General features: G+C 31.1%; 1 protein-coding gene across 1 annotated transcript; it reads right to left on the bottom strand.

Moving 5' to 3' along the window:
* Positions 1–1,866: 1,866 nt before the first annotated feature.
* On the bottom strand, positions 1,867–2,520 carry LOC141692217 (AT-hook motif nuclear-localized protein 28-like). The gene has a single exon (XM_074496947.1). It carries the CDS (start codon positions 2,518–2,520, stop codon positions 1,867–1,869), a length of 654 nt encoding a protein of 217 aa, XP_074353048.1.
* Positions 2,521–22,828: the final 20,308 nt, after the last annotated feature.

Genomic DNA, 22,828 nt, shown 5'->3' on the forward strand with positions numbered 1-22,828 from the left:
GAATGCCTCTAGTGGAATTCTCAAGGGATGGACTGTGTGATGCTTGTCAGAAAGGAAAGTAAAAGAGAGCATCATTCAGTAAGAAGCTTGAATCAGCAATTGATGAACCATTACAACTGCTACACATGGATCTTTTTGGACCAGTCAATGTATTGTCAATTTCAAGGAAAAGATATTGCCTAGTGATTGTAGATGATTTCTCCAAGTTTTCATGTACCTACTTTCTTGGATCAAAGGATGAAGCTAGTGAAATCATCATCAATCATATCAAGCAAGTCAACAATCATCCAGATTTCAAAGTAAGGAATATCAGGAGTGACAATGGAACTGAGTTCAGGAATTCTACCATGAGGTTGTTCTGTGAAGAAAATGGGATCATGCATGAGTTCTCAGCTCCAAGGACTCCACAACAGAATGGTGTAGTGGAAAGAAAGAATAGATCACTAATCGAAGCTGCAAGAACAATGGTTGAAGAGTCAAAACTCCCAACATACTTTTGGGATGAGGCTGTTAACTATGCATGTTACACTCAGAATATTTCTCTAATCAATCTGGCAAAAGACATGACTCCCTATCAATTGTTCAAGAGAAGAAAACCAACTTTAAACTTTCTTCATGTCTTTGGTTGCAAATGCTACATTCTAAGGAATCAACCTGATCACAAAGGGAAGTTTGATGCAAAGGCTGATGAAGGAATATTGGTTGGTTATTCTGCTGGAAAATCATATAGGGTCTACAATCTAAGAACCAACATTGTCATGGAATCTGTGCATGTTGTGTTTGATGATAAAAAGATTGATGGACTAACAGATGAGGGACATCATGAATGACTCAAATTTGATAACATTGAGATATATTGTGATGATAGTGAAGATGAGAATGATGGAGAAGGCACCTCGAAAAGAATTCAAAATCTGCTTTTGGATAATGCACAAAGTGCTGCATCAGTTGAAAGTCACAATTCAGCATCCGTTGAAAGAAGTAATGCAGCATCCGTTGAAAGACAAAGTGCATCATCCGTTGAATTACATAATGAAGCATCCGTTGATCATAGTCTATCAACGGATAATCAATTCACTTCATCAGTTGATAGAACTCCCAGTTCCTTTCAAAGGATCAATAACTCAAGGGGAGTTTCAGCCAATTAACACTCTATCTCACATCATGACAATACTGAGGCAACCTCATCTAGAGCTAATTTACCACCTCAAAGGAAATGGACCAAGAATCACCCTTTTGAATTGATCATTGGTGATGCAACATCTAAAGTGCAAACTAGAAGGGCTACTCAAGATGAATATCTATATAGTAGTTTTCTATCACAGGAGGAACCTAAGAGAGTGGAAGAAGCTCTACTGGATCCAGATTGGATTTTATCAATGCAAGAGGAGCTAAACCAATTTGAGAGGAACAAGGTATGGAAGCTGGTACCCAAGCCAAAGAACAAGAGCTCTATTGATACAAAATGGGTATTCAGAAACAAGATGGATGAAAATGGCATTGTCATAAGGAATAAAGCCAGATTGGTTGCCAAGGGCTATTCTCAACAAGAGGGAATAGATTTTGATGAGACATTTGCTCCAGTTGCAAGACTTGAAGCCATCAGAATCTTTCTCTCGAACATACTATAAAAAATACTAAATAAAGTCGAATCAAATAGATTATAGAGTCTTAAATCTCTCGAACAAAGTTCTCCAAATTGAAAATATGAAAATTACAGAAGTAAAATGTAAACGACTAGATTGTAGTAGAATTCTAACTAAAAATAGTCGGGCCACTACATCCTTTTATTGAAAAATTTATTGAAAAATAAAGAAAATAAATAGAGAATAACGCTTTCTCTAAATCTTCAATCTTTAAGCATCCTTAAGCTATATTTGCATGACAAACAACCAAGACATCTGGATTTTTGGAAATAAGAGCAGTCACATGCATCGTTCCAAAGGTAACAAGCCTCCAAAGCGTCCCACCAATGACATCGCCATTCGTCCTAGCAAATATAGCGTTCAAAGTGCAAGAACCAGATGGTTCTGAAGGAGATATTTTTCCTACAGGCCCTGTCAAAGAAAGTAAGCAAAGTCTCTCAGAAAATATTGTTGGATGTACTGATGAGATGAGGCTTATGGAAGCATCTGTAATCATTCCTGAACCACCCAGAACATTCATAAAAATATTTCTTGAATGAGCAAACTGTTTCAGCCATTCAATGACATCTTTCCCAGGCGGGATTTTAAGAACAATAGACTTCATTTCCGAAGTCATTTCGATGGTGTTTTCTTTCACCTTGTTTTTTGAACCACGAGGACGTCCTCGTGGCGTGGAGAATGAAAAATGACCACCAGACGCCACAATATCGTTTTCACCAGACTGGCCCATATTATTTATATCATTACCAACTCCTGGATTAGACATTCGAGTGTTTGGCAATGGTTGAGAGTGGTGTTCTTCGCTGTTAATTATAGTAGGATTAGTGTAGCCCATTGAATTTGGGATTTGAAGAGCAGGTGAAGAGTAATTCATAGAATTTGAGAAAGAAAATGATACTTGTGATTCATCTTTTGAAGGTTAAGCAAAGATATATAATATTGGGTGAAATGTGATTAGAGTTGTGGGTTATAGTCCTTTTTATAATTGAATTTGACGTGCTCTCTCAAGAAATACAAAGATTCCATACAGTTAGAAAAAGTATTATTTTTCTTTTCCAGGAATTTGAATTGAATAATCAATCCTTATCATATTTTCTAAAATTGAGAGGCCAAAAAGTTGTTAATATTTGATTCGTCTCATAAAAAAGCGTTATACCAATATACGATTACAGATGAATTTCTAAAACTAGAATCGAAAATATTAAACAAATATACAACGTTTATTTACCAATAGATGTCATCGACAAAAATATTAGGCACGAATTTTAAATATTAAATTATTTTGATTGCAAAATCGAAAACATATTTAAACATTATGGTCTGTAAAATTTAATTATTAATTTACTATTTCTCTTCATTGTTTTCCGTGCTCATATCAGTATTTTTTGGTGCATTATTATCGTAATATTATGAGATTTAGTTGAGAACTTCCTCTGCCACCTTAAACTTTCAGATGAACTGGTTACTTAATGATCTATCATAGCTTAGTCAGACTAAGTTCGACTCCTTACTTTTGAGTTAGGGGAGTATTAAAATAATATTATAAGATTCAGTTGGGGTATTTTTCTAATATCTTCAGATTTTAGGTGAGCTGATATCTAATAATATTCTAATTTTTGTGTGTTATTTGATCCGTCTTTTATTAATATTTTCAACTGTTTAAACGATAATTACTACATAAACATACTCAATAGAGGAAAAGTTTATAATTTTTTAGATATCTTACACTCCCTCAAAATATAATATAATTGCAAAAGTAACTACATTTCTTTTACAATTGTTTGTAGTTGAATGATCAATTCTAATAATATTTTCTATAAATGTTAGGATAAAAGATTGTTGGTCGAAATCATACGAAAACGATACAAAAATACCATCATTGATGAATTTTCGATGAATTTTCTATAAGAAGGATACAAAAGATTAAGTCACTAACGCCTAGATAGAAAATAAAATATGAAGGTTTCATATTATAGAATGGTGAAAATAAAATAAATTTGTAGGTTTTTCGGAAATTATAATATAAAAATATCAATTAATGGATTAAAAACCATCTTTAATACTTGTTAACTCTATTGATTTATGATCTACCTTGGTTAGTTGTCGAAAAATAAAGTGAAGTGTAGATGAGAGCGGGGCTATTCAAAAAATTCAAAATCTGAGACCAAGTCGGATCCAATCCAAAAAAGTACGGGCTGGCTCGTCCCGAGATACAGACCTTCAAAGAGTCTTTTTTTATTTAAAAGTCCGACCCTAAAAATTCGTGTAAAAGTCCGGTATTGAAAAAATTGGATAGTAGTCCAGATTAAAAGAAGCATGATTCGGGCGGGATAAAAATTTGAGCTTTTTGATAAAATTCATTTTCTATATAAAATTTTTAATAATTCTCAAATATATATTACATTATTAGAACTTAGAAGTTGAATACGATATATTTTATTAGTTGTCAATTTGATACCCTGAATAACAATCAATAATTTGTTAATTGTCAATTTAATACTCTAAATATTAGAATTTAAGGTTAATAAATGAGATATTTAAATGTAATATAAAAAAATTATTTATTTTAGTATCAAATTATTTGTCATAATCTAAAATATTAGTTCTTTGACAAAAAAATAGTAACTCATGATCTCTAAAACACTCACTTTAACTTTACTTTAACAACTTAAACTTTCTGACAATGTATTAGATCGTGGTGTCGGATTCGAATTCTTGCTTTTAAGTGAGAGGGTGTTATAATAATATTATAAGATCCAGTAGAAATAATATCTTAAAATTTTAGATGACCCGGTTACTAAACATGCATAACATTCTAATATTTATGTATTATTTGATCAGTCTTTCATTACCGAGTTTCACTGTTCAAGCCGCATATTACTAAAAACAGGCTCAAAAGAGGAAAAATGTGCAATTTTGCCGATATCTTCCCTCCCTCTGAAATATAATACAATAGCAAAAATAATTATTATGTTTCCCTTTTTGATTATATATATTTGAATGATCACTTTAATAATATTTTCAAGGTAAAATTTAGAAAATTTTACCCTGTTTTGGGTCTAATTTATGTGCGGGATACATAAAGTAAAATCATTTTTTTTGTTTTTCAATTTAAGTCTGATCATGTGTGTATATAAAAAAAATACTTTGAATACACTTATGAAAACTTATACATGAAATAATTGAAATAATTTACATTTTAATTTATATAAGATTTTACTAGAAAATCCATCAAAATCCACATGTTTTTCAAATAAAAAGAAATTTGTGGACTTTTAAATATCGTCTGAAATTTTTAAAATCCCAAATTAAATACCCTAAGATTTTGATAGATTTTTTTAAATCTGGATTGAATACACATTTACAATCCAAATTGAATACCTCCATATTTTGCATAATTTTACAAAATCTAAATTAAATACCCATAATATTAAAAATCCTTAAAATCTTATTTGAAAACACCTCTCTAAATTGTTCATGCACACCTTATTTGTATAAACAAATTTTGATAAACACCATTAGAGACGAGACTCTATGCGGACTGTGTAAAATTAAAATTAACAATAATGAATTTATATTTATATTATTATTCAATCTCCAAAATCAACGAATTACTTAAAATTTATATTATTATTCATTGTCTAAAATTTAAATTGAATACACAATGTGGGATTTCATTGATACTTTTATGTTATAAGTTATTTTAATAATATATTTTATCAAACAAATTTGAGATTTCACGTTCTCAAAGATTTTACTCCCTCCGTCCTCTTCATTCTGGTTATTTCCGATTATGTCCCGAAATTATATTTCACTCTTAATTAATATGATCATTTAAGGGTTAATTATGTTAATGTTTTTGAAAAGTAGAATAATTTTTTGATAACTTTTAATTTGTTTGATATTTTGATAACTTTTTGAATCAAAGGTGAGAATGATAAAATAAGTGGGACAGAACTAGGAGTAATATTTTATCAAAATATATTGGATTATGGGTAGTTGAGGTGGGGTGGGTTGGATAACTGGATTAGGAAATTGATTTCAAATGAATCGGCTACAAGCCCAATATTTCTGTTGGGATTACAAATAAAAAATGACTTCATTTGCACGTAAAGATTATATCTATATTTTTGGCTTTCGAGATAAGTATTAGAGTTATAATTTTATTTTTTCTCTTTGAATGCTCTAATTCTTTACAAAGTGTACCATTTGTAACATTTTTATTTTTTCTTAGAACTTCTGTAGGATAATGTTTAAAATCACATTCGCACATTATCGAACGAACTGAAAACCTCTTTAATATTAAAAAAATCTTTTTATAACTAGCAAATTACCATGCTATGATAACTCAATAAAAAAAGTCCAAAAAATATATAACTGTAGATACTCACTCACAAATATAAAAAAACAAGCACCGGAGAAAAAGAAAATATATATATATACAAGAGCAACGATACCCGTTATTCGAGTTGAGTATACAAGAAAATCAAATAAAACTACCAATATATTGAGAAAAGGTTGCTACTAAAATAAAAAGAGAAAGACATCCACTATTAAGGAAAACGATATTTAAAACAGAATCCTAAAGAATTTGGAGGCGTTGAAGCGTGCATCGCAAGTAAAAATATTCAAATCCGAAATAAATAGATTTTAGAGATGTAAAACATACTATAAAAAATACTAAATAAAGTCGAATCAAATAGATTATAGAGTCTTAAATCTCTCGAACAAAGTTCTCCAAATTGAAAATAGTAAAATGTAAACGACTAGATTGTAGTAGAATTCTAACTAAAAATAGTCGGGCCACTACATCCTTTTATTGAAAAATAAAGAAAATAAATAGAGAATAACGCTTTCTCTAAATCTTCAATCTTTAAGCATCCTTAAGCTATATTCGCATGACAAACAACCAAGACATCTGGATTTTTGGAAATAAGAGCAATCACATGCATCGTTCCAAAGGTAACAAGCCTCCAAAGCGTCCCACCAATGACATCGCCATTCGTCCTAGCAAATATAGCGTTCAAAGTGCAAGAACCAGATGGTTCCGAAGGAGATATTTTTCCTACAGGCCCTGTCAAAGAAAGTAAGCAAAGTCTCTCAGAAAATATTGTTGGATGTACTGATGAGATGAGGCTTATGGAAGCATTTGTAATCATTCATGAACCACCCAGAACATTCATAAAAATATTTCTTGAATGAGCAAACTGTTTCAGCCATTCAATGACATCTTTCCCATGCGGGATTTCAAGAACAATAGACTTCATTTTCGAAGTCATTTCGATGGTGTTTTCTTTTGCCTTGTTTTTTGAACCACGAGGACGTCCTCGTGGCTTAGACAATGAAAAATGACCCCCAGACGCCACAATATCATTTCCACCAGACTGGCCCATATTACTTATATCATTACTAACTCCTGGATTAGACATTTGAGTGTTTGGCAATGGTTGAGAGCGGTGTTCTTCGCTGTTAATTTTAGTAGGATTAGTGTAGCCCATTGAATTTGGGATTTGAAGAGCAGGTGAAGAGTAATTCATAGAATTTGAGAAAGAAAATGAATACTTGTGATTCATCTTTCGAAGGCTAAGCAAAGATATAAAATATTGGGTGAAATGTGATTAGAGTTGTGGGTTATAGTCCTTTTTATAATTGATTTTGACGTGCTCTCTCAAGAAATACAAAGATTCCATACAGTTGGAAAAAGTATTATTTTTCTTTTCCAGGGAATTTGAATTGAATAATCAATCCTTATCATATTTTCTAAAATTGAGAGGCCAAAAAGTTGTTAATATTTGATTCGTCTCATAAAAAGCGTTATACCAATATACGATTACAGATGAATTTCTAAAACTAAATCGAAACATTAAACAAAAATAGAACGTTTATTTACCAATAGATGTCATCGATAAAAATATTAGGCACGAATTTTAAATATTAAATTATTTTGATTGCAAAATCGAAAACATATTTAAACATTATGGTCTGTAAAATTTAATTATTAATTTACAATTTCTCTTCATTATTTTCCGTGCTCATATCAGTATTTTTTTGGTGCATTATTATCGTAATATTATGAGATTTAGTTGAGAACTTCCTCTCCCACCTTAAACTTTCAGATGAACTGGTTACTTAATGATTTATCATAGCTTAGTCAGACTCAAGTTCGAGTCCTTACTTTTGAGTTAGGGGAGTATTAAAATAATATTATAAGATTCAGTTGGGGTATTTTTCTAATATCTTCAGATTTTAGGTGAGCTGATATCTAATAATATTCTAATTTTTGTGTGTTATTTGATCCATCTTTTATTAATATTTTCAACTGCTTAAACGATAATTACTACATAAACATACTCAATAGAGGAAAATTTTATAATTTTTTAGATATCTTACACTCCCTCAAAATATAATATAATTACAAAAGTAACTACATTTCTTTTGGAATTGTTTGTAGTTGAACGATCAATTCTAATAATATTTTCTATAAATGTTAGGATAAAAGATTGTTGGTCGAAATCATACGAAACTATACAAAAATACCATCATTGATGAATTTTCTATGAATTTTCTATAAGAAGGATACAAAAGATTAAGTCACTAAGGCCTAGATAGAAAATAAAATATGAAGGTTTCATATTATAGAATGGTAAAAATAAAATAAATTTGTAGGTTTTTCGGAAATTATAATATAAAAATATCAATTAATGGATTAAAAACCATCTTTTATACTTGTTAACTCTATTTATTTATGATCTACCTTGATTAGTTGTCGAAAAATAAAGTGAAGTGTAGATGAGAGCGGGCTATTCAAAAAATTCGAAATCTGAGACCAAGTCGATTCCAATCCGAAAAAGTACGGGCCGGCTCATTCCGAGATACGGACCTTCAAGGGGACTTTTTTTATTTGAAAGTCAAACCCTAAAAATCCGTGTAAAATTCCGGTTTTGAAAAAATTGGATAGTAGTCCAGATTAAAAGAAGCATGATTCGGGCCGGATAAAAATTTGAGCTTTTTGATAAAATTCGTTCTCTATATAAAATTTTTGATAAATTTTCAAATATATATTATATTATTAGAACTTAGAAGTTGAATACGATATATTTTATTAGTTGTCAATTTGATACCCTGAATAATAATTAATAATTTGTTAATTGTCAATGTAATACTCTAAATATTAGAATTTAAGGTTAATAAATGAGATATTTAAATGTAATATAAAAAAAATTGTTTTAGTATCAAATTATTTGTCATAGTCTAAAATATTAGTCCTTTGACAGAAAAATAGTAATTCATGATCTCTAAAACACTCACTTTAACTGTACTTTAACAACTTAAACTTTCTGACAATGTATCAGATCTTGGTGTTGGATTCAAATTCTTGCTTTTAAGTGAGAGGGTGTTATAATAATATTATAACATCTAGTAGAAATAATATCTTAAAATTTTAGATGACCCGATTACTAAACATACATAACATTCTAATATTTATGTATTATTTTATCTGTCTTTCATTACCGAGTTTCACTGTTGAAGCGGCATATTACTACAAAAACAGGCTCAAAAGAGGAAAAATGTACAATTTTGCAGATATCTTCCCTCCCTCTAAAATATAATACAATTGCAAAAAAAATTATTACGTTTCCCTTTTTGATTATATATATTTGAATGATCACTTTAATAATATTTTCAACAAGATAATCGGTTGTTCTTGAGTCTTACAGAAACTTTACATAAATACCATCAAAGATTCAAGATGAATTTTTTATAAGAAGGTTAAAAAAAGATTAATGACTAAAAAATATTTTTTCTCTAGAATCAAGGTAAAATTTACAAAATCTTACCCTCTTTTGGGTCTAATTTATGAGCGGGATACATAAAGTAAAATTAATTTTTTTTGTTTTTCAATTTAAGTCTGATCCTCTGTGTATATAGAAAAAAAATACTTTGAATACACTTATGAAAACTTATACATGAAATAATTTACATTTTAATTCATATGAAATTTTACTAGAAAATCCATCAAAATCCACATGTTTTTCAAATAAAAAGAAATTTGTGGACTTTTAAATATCGTGTTAGAAATATGTGTATTAGTTTGATGATAAGTTAAACAAAACACTTAAGTAGAAATCTGGTGTTTGTAGCCTCAACGGATAAGACCATTCTCGTTATCCGTTGATGGAGTAGCTTTACTTAGAAATAAGTTTAGTATTGTAGCACATTTCAGTTTCTGTATTCAAGTTATAATTCTTAGATGTTGGGGGAAATTATAAGTCATGTTGACTACTAGTGGATATGCAAATAGGAGGGCTAATTGTAAATATTTCATGTCTTGTAATTTTGTATAAGTGAAGTAGTATTAACTGATAAGTTAAAGGTCTTCAATGGATAAGAAACAAAGCTTCAACGGATGTCTCTAAAGCTTCAACGGATAACATCCTTCAACGGATGAGTACATCAACGGATAAAGCTTCAACTGCTAATGCATCAACGGATAAAGTCTTCAACGGATGAAAGCTTCAACGGATGCTAAGTTCAATAGCAGTTGACAGTGACGATTCATAAGCTGAAAGAGGCACATGGGTTGACAGAGACAATTAGAATGTAGCATCCTCTTGGAGGAATCAAGAAAATACAGCATTTCCATTCTGGTGCAAATAAGGAAGTATTCAAAGATTCACAGATTATCCTAGATTGCATTGGATAGAGAAATAAAGAAGAAACATGTGAAGAATCTTTTCAATTGTATTTTATATTTTTTTTCTTCACTTGTAAACTTGGTGATATATAAACCAAGTTGCAGCTAGTAACTAGAGTGTGAACTTTCCAGAGCTGTTTAGAAAAACATTGAGAGAAAATCATCTAGTTTGTATTAGAAAGCAGCTGTGATCAATTTCTTGAATCACATATTTTCTGAAATAACACATCTCTGGTGAAACAACAAATCCACCAGAAAAGTTTTTAAGTCTTTTGTGTTCTTTACATTTTTGTTTGAATATATATCTGTCTGCATTAGCTCAAAGCAATTCACACACACTTGTTCATCAAAACACACAGCCTTTGAAACTGCTCAAAACTTGAAAAAGTTTTGAGATTTACATTCAACCCCCTTCTGTAAATCTCATTGTTAGTTCCTTGGGAATAACAATTGGTATCAGAGCAAGCTCTTAACTTACAAAGAATTTAAAGATCTATTCTACTAACATCATGAGTAAGAAGTATATTGGTATAAAGATTCCAATCCTGGAAAGAGATAATTATCATCACTGGAAAGTGAAGATGCATCTACATCTTCTCTCTCAAGATGAAAGCTACATCAACTGCATTGAAAATGGTCCTCACATCCCTCACAAGGTGGCCACAGCTGCAACTGGCACAGTTGCTATTGGACAGTCTATTCCCAAGCCAAAAGCAGAATGGACTGATGAAGATATTGAAGAGGTTCACAAGGACAAGAAAGCCATGAACATTCTGTTCAATGGTTTAGGTCAAGATATGTTTGATAATGTCATTAGCAGCTAAACTGCTAAGGAAATTTGGGATACTGTGCAACTTATCTGTGAAGGTACTGAACAAGTTAGAGAAAACAAAATGCAGCTTCTCATTCAACAGTATGAATACTTTCACTTTGAAGAAGGAGAATCACTGAATGATACCTTCAGTAGATTTCAGAAACTGTTGAATGGATTGAAGCTGTATGGCAGAGCCAAGTCGAGGACTCCAACATAAAATTTCTGAGGTCTCTACCAAAGGAATGGAAGCCTATAACTGTTTCACTAAGGAATTCTCAAGATTATAAGGACTTCACACATAAAAGATTATATGGAATTTTGAAGACCTATGAACTTGAGATGGAGCAAGATGAGCTGTTGGAAAAGGGAAAGAGAAAAGGTGGATCAGTTGCACTTGTAGCTGACAATGAGAAGACTGGAGCCAGGAATGAAGAAAAGACAATGCCAAGTCTCAAAATTGGCACAAGCAAATCAGAATCAAGTAAGGGAAATGAGCAAGTAGCTGAGGTTGAAGATAATTCCAGTCAAGATGACTCTGATGATGTTGATGAACATCTGACCTTTCTGTCCAGGAGGTTTGCAAAGATGAAATTCAGGAAAAATGCTAAATTCACTAAGTCAAACAAGAACATGGTGGACAAATCTAAGTTCAAATGTTATAACTGTGGCATAAGTGGACACTTTGCAAATGAGTGCAGAAAGCCAACCTCTGATAAGAAAAAATTTGAGCAAGTTGATTACAAAAGGAAATATTTCGATTTGCTCAAACAAAAGGAAAGAGCTTTTCTAACTCAAGATGACTGGGCAGCAGACGGAGCTAATGAAGATGATGATATGAAATATGTGAACCTAGCCCTGATGGCTAATTCTGATGAAAATGAAACTAGTTCATCAAGCAACCAGGTAATTACTACTGACCTCTCTCAGCTCTCTAAGATTGAATGCAATGAAGCCTTAAATGATATGTCCAATGAATTATATCATTTGTGTGTTTCCCTTAAATCACTAGCTAAAGAAAACACAAGAATCAAAGAGAATAATTTGTTTTTAAGTGATAGGAATGGTGTGTTAGAGGGTAAGGTAATTGAGCTTGAAAAGATTAAAATCAAATACTTAACTGTTGAAAGTGAACAAGAAGAATCTGTTAAGAAAGTAGAAATTCTTTCTAGACAAATAGAACGTGAGCAAGAGGTAATCAAGGCCTGGAAAACATCTAGGGATGTTAGTGCTCAGATTGTCAAGGTTCAGGGAATTGAATCACTATGTGAGAATGCCTGGAAGAAAAACAAAAAGGAAGTAGAATTAATTGATGGATTATCAACGGATGTGGAATCAACGGATGATAAAAGTTATCCGTTGAAGGAAGAAAAGGAGCATCCGTTGAAGGCTCATCAATTAAAACAGGCAAGTGATTCTAAAAAGAATAATTTGAAAAATCTCAATAAAAAGTTTGGTTCAACTTCCAAGAACTTTGTCAAAGAAGAAGCTAGCACATCCAAAGATGCCAGTAAGGTGAATATAGGACACATGACTTTAGATCAGTTGAAAAATAGGCTTAAGATGGTTGAGGATAAAAAGGAAACTAAAAGAAAATTAAATAGAAATGGGAAGGTACGAATTAACAAACACAACAATTATACACCTGATAAATATGCTCCTAGAAAAAGTTGTGTGCATTGTAAGAGTGTTAATCAACTATCTACCAACTGCAAGTCAGTTAAGAATGCTCCAATGCCTTTAACTCCTTCCATGCCTAACATATCTATGTCACCTCTGCATGCTACGCCTGTTATATCTCAACAGAATCCGCATGCACATTTTGCAAACATGCCATATGTTAATAATTCTTATTTTGTTGTATTCAGTATGCCTCAAATGCCATACAACATGCCTATGTGGAATAATGTGTTTGCACAATCCTTGCCTTATCAAATTCAACCAAATAAGCTAAATAATTCTGTGACTAACCCTACACTTCAACCAACTACATCTGAGAGCAAGGTTGATCCAAAGTTACCTAAGTCAAAAGATGCTGGAGGTATGAAGTCTAGGAAAAAGACTAACAAGGCTGGACCCAAGGAAACTTGGGTACCAAAATCAACTTGATTGATTTTGTTGTGTGCAGGGAAAAAAAAGGAATATATGGTACTTGGACAATGGTTGTTCAAGGCACATGACAAGAGATTTCACCCTGCTCACACAGTTCAAGGAGAGAGCTGGCCCTAGCATAACCTTTGGAGATGACAGCAAAGGGTTCAGTATGGGATATGGCTTGATTTCAAAAGAAAATGTCATCATTGATGAAGTTGCATTAGTTGATGGTCTCAAACATAATCTATTGAGTATCAGTCAACTGTGTGATAGAGGGAATATTGTTTCCTTCAATTCTGAAGCCTTGTGTTATTACAAGTAAGAAGGACAACAAAGTGGTTCTAAATGGAGTTAGAAAAGGGAATGTGTGCTTGGCTGACTTCAACTCTACAGATGCAGAATCAATTACTTGTCTTCTCAGCAAAGCAAGTCCAGATGAAAGTTGGCTATGGCACAAGAAGCTGTCTCATTTGAATTTCAAGACAATGAATGATCTAGTCAAAAAGGACTTAGTTAGAGGAATGCCTCTAGTGGAATTCTCAAGGGATGGACTGTGTGATGCTTGTCAGAAAGGAAAGTAAAAGAGAGCATCATTCAGTAAGAAGCTTGAATCAGCAATTGATGAACCATTACAACTGCTACACATGGATCTTTTTGGACCAGTCAATGTATTGTCAATTTCAAGGAAAAGATATTGCCTAGTGATTGTAGATGATTTCTCAAAGTTTTCATGTACCTACTTTCTTGGATCAAAGGATGAAGCTAGTGAAATCATCATCAATCATATCAAGCAAGTCAACAATCATCCAGATTTCAAAGTAAGGAATATCAGGAGTGACAATGGAACTGAGTTCAGGAATTCTACCATGAGGTTGTTCTGTGAAGAAAATGGGATCATGCATGAGTTCTCAGCTCCAAGGACTTCACAGCAGAATGGTGTGGTGGAAAGAAAGAATAGATCACTAATCGAAGCTGCAAGAACAATGGTTGAAGAGTCAAAACTCCCAACATACTTTTGGGATGAGGCTGTTAACTATGCATGTTACACTCAGAATATTTCTCTAATCAATCTGGCAAAAGACATGACTCCCTATCAATTGTTCAAGGGAAGAAAACCAACTTTAAACTTTCTTCATGTCTTTGGTTGCAAATGCTACATTCTAAGGAATCAACCTGATCACAAAGGGAAGTTTGATGCAAAGGCTGATGAAGGAATATTTGTTGGTTATTCTGCTGGAAAATCATATAGGGTCTACAATCTAAGAACCAACATTGTCATGGAATCTGTGCATGTTGTGTTTGATGATAAAAAGATTGATGGACTAACAGATGAGGGACATCATGAATGACTCAAATTTGATAACATTGAGATATATTGTGATGATAGTGAAGATGAGAATGATGGAGAAGGCACCTCGAAAAGAATTCAAAATCTGCTTTTGGATAATGCACAAAGTGCTGCATCAGTTGAAAGTCACAATTCAGCATCCGTTGAAAGAAGTAATGCAGCATCCGTTGAAAGACAAAGTGCATCATCCGTTGAATTACATAATGAAGCATCCGTTGATCATAGTCTATCAACGGATAATCAATTCACTTCATCAGTTGATAGAACTCCCAGTTCCTTTCAAAGGATCAATAACTCAAGGGGAGTTTCAGCCAATTAACACTCTATGTCACATCATGACAATACTGAGGCAACCTCATCTAGAGCTAATTTACCACCTCAAAGGAAATGGACCAAGAATCACCCTTTTGAATTGATCATTGGTGATGCAACATCTAAAGTGCAAACTAGAAGGGCTACTCAAGATGAATATCTATATAGTAGTTTTCTATCACAGGAGGAACCTAAGAGAGTGGAAGAAGCTCTACTGGATCCAGATTGGATTTTATCAATGCAAGAGGAGCTAAACCAATTTGAGAGGAACAAGGTATGGAAGCTGGTACCCAAGCCAAAGAACAAGAGCTCTATTGATACAAAATGGGTATTCAGAAACAAGATGGATGAAAATGGCATTGTCATAAGGAATAAAGCCAGATTGGTTGCCAAGGGCTATTCTCAACAAGAGGGAATAGATTTTGATGAGACATTTGCTCCAGTTGCAAGACTTGAAGCCATCAGAATCTTTCTCTCGAACATACTATAAAAAATACTAAATAAAGTCGAATCAAATAGATTATAGAGTCTTAAATCTCTCGAACAAAGTTCTCCAAATTGAAAATATGAAAATTACAGAAGTAAAATGTAAACGACTAGATTGTAGTAGAATTCTAACTAAAAATAGTCGGGCCACTACATCCTTTTATTGAAAAATTTATTGAAAAATAAAGAAAATAAATAGAGAATAACGCTTTCTCTAAATCTTCAATCATTAAGCATCCTTAAGCTATATTCGCATGACAAACAACCAAGACATCTGGATTTTTGGAAATAAGAGCAGTCACATGCATCGTTCCAAAGGTAACAAGCCTCCAAAGCATCCCACCAATGACATCGCCATTCGTCCTAACAAATATAGCGTTCAAAGTGCAAGAACCAGATGGTTCTGAAGGAGATATTTTTCCTACAGGCCCTGTCAAAGAAAGTAAGCAAAGTCTCTCAGAAAATATTGTTGGATGTACTGATGAGATGAGGCTTATGGAAGCATCTGTAATCATTCCTGAACCACCCAGAACATTCATAAAAATATTTCTTGAATGAGCAAACTGTTTCAGCCATTCAATGACATCTTTCCCAGGCGGGATTTCAAGAACAATAGACTTCATTTCCGAAGTCATTTCGATGGTGTTTTCTTTCGCCTTGTTTTTTGAACCACGAGGACGTCCTCGTGGCCTGGACAATGAAAAATGACCACCAGACGCCACAATATCGTTTTCACCAGACTGGCCCATATTATTTATATCATTACCAACTCCTGGATTAGACATTCGAGTGTTTGGCAATGGTTGAGAGTGGTGTTCTTCGCTGTTAATTATAGTAGGATTAGTGTAGCCCATTGAATTTGGGATTTGAAGAGCAGGTGAAGAGTAATTCATAGAATTTGAGAAAGAAAACGAATACTTGTGATTCATCTTTTGAAGGTTAAGCAAAGATATATAATATTGGATGAAATGTGATTAGAGTTGTGGGTTATAGTCCTTTTTATAATTGAATTTGACGTGCTCTCTCAAGAAATACAAAGATTCCATACAGTTGGAAAAAGTATTATTTTTCTTTTCCAGGAATTTGAATTGAATAATCAATCCTTATCATATTTTCTAAAATTGAGAGGCCAAAAAGTTGTTAATATTTGATTCGTCTCATAAAAAAGCGTTATACCAATATACGATTACAGATGAATTTCTAAAACTAGAATCGAAATATTAAACAAATATACAACGTTTATTTACCAATAGATGTCATCGACAAAAATATTAGGCACGAATTTTAAATATTAAATTATTTTGATTGCAAAATCGAAAACATATTTAAATATTATGGTCTGTAAAATTTAATTATTAATTTACTATTTCTCTTCATTGTTTTCCGTGCTCATATCAGTATTTTTTGGTGCATTATTATCGTAATATTATGAGATTTAGTTGAGAACTTCCTCTGCCACCTTAAACTTTCAGATGAACTGGTTACTTAATGATCTATCATAGCTTAGTCAGACTAAGTTCGACTCCTTACTTTTGAGTTAGGGGAGTATTAAAATAATATTATAAGATTCAGTTGGGTATTTTTCTAATATCTTCAGATTTTAGGTGAGCTGATATCTAATAATATTCTAATTTTTGTGTGTTATTTGATCCGTCTTTTATTAATATTTTCAACTGTTTAAACGATAATTACTACATAAACATACTCAATAGAGGAAAAGTTTATAATTTTTTAGATATCTTACACTCCCTCAAAATATAATATAATTGCAAAAGTAACTACATTTCTTTTACAATTGTTTGTAGTTGAATGATCAATTCTAATAATATTTTCTATAAATGTTAGGATAAAAGATTGTTGGTCGAAATCATACGAAAACGATACAAAAATACCATCATTGATGAATTTTCGATGAATTTTCTATAAGAAGGATACAAAAGATTAAGTCACTAACGCCTAGATAGAAAATAAAATATGAAGGTTTCATATTATAGAATGGTGAAAATAAAATAAATTTGTAGGTTTTTCGGAAATTATAATATAAAAATATCAATTAATGGATTAAAAACCATCTTTAATACTTGTTAACTCTATTGATTTATGATCTACCTTGGTTAGTTGTCGAAAAATAAAGTGAAGTGTAGATGAGAGCGGGGCTATTCAAAAAATTCAAAATCTGAGACCAAGTCGGATCCAATCTAAAAAAGTACGGGCTGGCTCGTCCCGAGATACAGACCTTCAAAGAGTCTTTTTTTATTTAAAAGTCCGACCCTAAAAATTCGTGTAAAAGTCCGGTATTGAAAAAATTGGATAGTAGTCCAGATTAAAAGAAGCATGATTCGGGCGGGATAAAAATTTGAGCTTTTTGATAAAATTCATTTTCTATATAAAAATTTTAATAATTCTCAAATATATATTACATTATTAGAACTTAGAAGTTGAATACGATATATTTTATTAGTTGTCAATTTGATACCCTGAATAACAATCAATAATTTGTTAATTGTCAATTTAATACTCTAAATATTAGAATTTAAGGTTAATAAATGAGATATTTAAATGTAATATAAAAAAATTATTTATTTTAGTATCAAATTATTTGTCATAATCTAAAATATTAGTTCTTTGACAAAAAAATAGTAACTCATGATCTCTAAAACACTCACTTTAACTTTACTTTAACAACTTAAACTTTCTGACAATGTATTAGATCGTGGTGTCGGATTCGAATTCTTGCTTTTAAGTGAGAGGGTGTTATAATAATATTATAAGATCCAGTAGAAATAATATCTTAAAATTTTAGATGACCCGGTTACTAAACATGCATAATATTCTAATATTTATGTATTATTTGATCAGTCTTTCATTACCGAGTTTCACTGTTCAAGCCGCATATTACTAAAAAATAGGCTCAAAAGAGGAAAAATGTGCAATTTTGCCGATATCTTCCCTCCCTCTGAAATATAATACAATAGCAAAAATAATTATTATGTTTCCCTTTTTGATTATATATATTTGAATGATCACTTTAATAATATTTTCAAGGTAAAATTTAGAAAATTTTACCCTGTTTTGGGTCTAATTTATGTGCGGGATACATAAACTAAAATCATTTTTTTTGTTTTTCAATTTAAGTCTGATCATGTGTGTATATAAAAAAAATACTTTGAATACACTTATGAAAACTTATACATGAAATAATTGAAATAATTTACATTTTAATTTATATAAGATTTTACTAGAAAATCCATCAAAATCCACATGTTTTTCAAATAAAAAGAAATTTGTGGACTTTTAAATATCGTCTGAAATTTTTAAAATCCAAATTAAATACCCTAAGATTTTGATAGATTTTTTTAAATCTGGATTGAATACACATTTACAATCCAAATTGAATACCTCCATATTTTGCATAATTTTACAAAATCTAAATTAAATACCCATAATATTAAAAATCCTTAAAATCTTATTTGAAAACACCTCTCTAAATTGTTCATGCACACCTTATTTGTATAAACAAATTTTGATAAACACCATTAGAGACGAGACTCTATGCGGACTGTGTAAAATTAAAATTAACAATAATGAATTTATATTTATATTATTATTCAATCTCCAAAATCAACGAATTACTTAAAATTTATATTATTATTCATTGTCTAAAATTTAAATTGAATACACAATGTGGGATTTCATTGATACTTTTATGTTATAAGTTATTTTAATAATATATTTTATCAAACAAATTTGAGATTTCACGTTCTCAAAGATTTTACTCCCTCCGTCCTCTTCATTCTGGTTATTTCCGATTATGTCCCGAAATTATATTTCACTCTTAATTAATATGATCATTTAAGGGTTAATTATGTTAATGTTTTTGAAAAGTAGAATAATTTTTTGATAACTTTTAATTTGTTTGATATTTTGATAACTTTTTGAATCAAAGGTGAGAATGATAAAATAAGTGGGACAGAACTAGGAGTAATATTTTATCAAAATATATTGGATTATGGGTAGTTGAGGTGGGGTGGGTTGGATAACTGGATTAGGAAATTGATTTCAAATGAATCGGCTACAAGCCCAATATTTCTGTTGGGATTACAAATAAAAAATGACTTCATTTGCACGTAAAGATTATATCTATATTTTTGGCTTTCGAGATAAGTATTAGAGTTATAATTTTTATTTTTTCTCTTTGAATGCTCTAATTCTTTACAAAGTGTACCATTTGTAACATTTTTATTTTTTCTTAGAACTTCTGTAGGATAATGTTTAAAATCACATTCGCACATTATCGAACGAACTGAAAACCTCTTTAATATTAAAAAAATCTTTTTATAACTAGCAAATTACCATGCTATGATAACTCAATAAAAAAAGTCCAAAAAATATATAACTGTAGATACTCACTCACAAATATAAAAAAACAAGCACCGGAGAAAAAGAAAATATATATATATACAAGAGCAACGATACCCGTTATTCGAGTTGAGTATACAAGAAAATCAAATAAAACTACCAATATATTGAGAAAAGGTTGCTACTAAAATAAAAAGAGAAAGACATCCACTATTAAGGAAAACGATATTTAAAACAGAATCCTAAAGAATTTGGAGGCGTTGAAGCGTGCATCGCAAGTAAAAATATTCAAATCCGAAATAAATAGATTTTAGAGATGTAAAACATACTATAAAAAATACTAAATAAAGTCGAATCAAATAGATTATAGAGTCTTAAATCTCTCGAACAAAGTTCTCCAAATTGAAAATAGTAAAATGTAAACGACTAGATTGTAGTAGAATTCTAACTAAAAATAGTCGGGCCACTACATCCTTTTATTGAAAAATAAAGAAAATAAATAGAGAATAACGCTTTCTCTAAATCTTCAATCTTTAAGCATCCTTAAGCTATATTCGCATGACAAACAACCAAGACATCTGGATTTTTGGAAATAAGAGCAGTCACATGCATCGTTCCAAAGGTAACAAGCCTCCAAAGCGTCCCACCAATGACATCGCCATTCGTCCTAGCAAATATAGCGTTCAAAGTGCAAGAACCAGATGGTTCCGAAGGAGATATTTTTCCTACAGGCCCTGTCAAAGAAAGTAAGCAAAGTCTCTCAGAAAATATTGTTGGATGTACTGATGAGATGAGGCTTATGGAAGCATTTGTAATCATTCCTGAACCACCCAGAACATTCATAAAAATATTTCTTGAATGAGCAAACTGTTTCAGCCATTCAATGACATCTTTCCCATGCGGGATTTCAAGAACAATAGACTTCATTTCCGAAGTCATTTCGATGGTGTTTTCTTTCGCCTTGTTTTTTGAACCACGAGGACGTCCTCGTGGCCTAGACAATGAAAAATGACCCCCAGACGCCACAATATCATTTCCACCAGACTGGCCCATATTACTTATATCATTACTAACTCCTGGATTAGACATTTGAGTGTTTGGCAATGGTTGAGAGTGGTGTTCTTCGCTGTTAATTTTAGTAGGATTAGTGTAGCCCATTGAATTTGGGATTTGAAGAGCAGGTGAAGAGTAATTCATAGAATTTGAGAAAGAAAACGAATACTTGTGATTCATCTTTCGAAGGCTAAGCAAAGATATAAAATATTGGGTGAAATGTGATTAGAGTTGTGGGTTATAGTCCTTTTTATAATTGATTTTGGCGTGCTCTCTCAAGAAATACAAAGATTCCATACAGTTGGAAAAAGTATTATTTTTCTTTTCCAGGGAATTTGAATTGAATAATCAATCCTTATCATATTTTCTAAAATTGAGAGGCCAAAAAGTTGTTAATATTTGATTCGTCTCATAAAAAGCGTTATACCAATATACGATTACAGATGAATTTCTAAAACTAGAATCGAAACATTAAACAAAAATAGAACGTTTATTTACCAATAGATGTCATCGATAAAAATATTAGGCAAGAATTTTAAATATTAAATTATTTTGATTGCAAAATCGAAAACATATTTAAACATTATGGTCTGTAAAATTTAATTATTAATTTACAATTTCTCTTCATTATTTTCCGTGCTCATATCAATATTTTTTTGGTGCATTATTATCGTAATATTATGAGATTTAGTTGAGAACTTCCTCTCCCACCTTAAACTTTCAGATGAACTGGTTACTTAATGATTTATCATAGCTTAGTCAGACTCAAGTTCGAGTCCTTACTTTTGAGTTAGGGGAGTATTAAAATAATATTATAAGATTCAGTTGGGGTATTTTTCTAATATCTTCAGATTTTAGGTGAGCTGATATCTAATAATATTCTAATTTTTGTGTGTTATTCGATCCGTCTTTTATTAATATTTTCAACTGCTTAAACGATAATTACTACATAAACATACTCAATAGAGGAAAATTTTATAATTTTTTAGATATCTTACACTCCCTCAAAATATAATATAATTACAAAAGTAACTACATTTCTTTTACAATTGTTTGTAGTTGAACGATCAATTCTAATAATATTTTCTATAAATGTTAGGATAAAAGATTGTTGGTCGAAATCATACGAAACTATACAAAAATACCATCATTGATGAATTTTCTATGAATTTTCTATAAGAAGGATACAAAAGATTAAGTCACTAAGGCCTAGATAGAAAATAAAATATGAAGGTTTCATATTATAGAATGGTAAAAATAAAATAAATTTGTAGGTTTTACGGAAATTATAATATAAAAATATCAATTAATGGATTAAAAACCATCTTTTATACTTGTTAACTCTGTTTATTTATGATCTACCTTGATTAGTTGTCGAAAAATAAAGTGAAGTGTAGATGAGAGCGGGCTATTCAAAAAATTCGAAATCTGAGACCAAGTCGATTCCAATCCGAAAAAGTACGGGCTGGCTCATTCCGAGATACGGACCTTCAAGGAGTCTTTTTTTATTTGAAAGTCAAACCCTAAAAATTCGTGTAAAATTCCGGTTTTGAAAAAATTGGATAGTAGTCCAGATTAAAAGAAGCATGACTCGGGCCGGATAAAAATTTGAGCTTTTTGATAAAGTTCGTTCTCTATATAAAATTTTTGATAAATTTTCAAATATATATTATATTATTAGAACTTAGAAGTTGAATACGATATATTTTATTAGTTGTCAATTTGATACCCTGAATAACAATTAATAATTTGTTAATTGTCAATGTAATACTCTAAATATTAGAATTTAAGGTTAATAAATGAGATATTTAAATGTAATATAAAAAAATTGTTTTAGTATCAAATTATTTGTCATAGTCTAAAATATTAGTCCTTTGACAGAAAAATAGTAATTCATGATCTCTAAAACACTCACTTTAACTGTACTTTAACAACTTAAACTTTCTGACAATGTATCAGATCTTGGTGTTGGATTCAAATTCTTGCTTTTAAGTGAGAGGGTGTTATAATAATATTATAACATC

This window comes from Apium graveolens, chromosome 10, assembly GCF_009905375.1.
Source record: "Apium graveolens cultivar Ventura chromosome 10, ASM990537v1, whole genome shotgun sequence".
Classification (NCBI taxonomy): domain Eukaryota; kingdom Viridiplantae; phylum Streptophyta; class Magnoliopsida; order Apiales; family Apiaceae; genus Apium; species Apium graveolens.

What these genes read in the sequence shown, in the direction of transcription:
- LOC141692217 (XM_074496947.1), bottom strand. Translation starts at nt 2,520, where the DNA reads ATGAATTACTCTTCACCTGCTCTTCAAATCCCAAATTCAATGGGCTAC.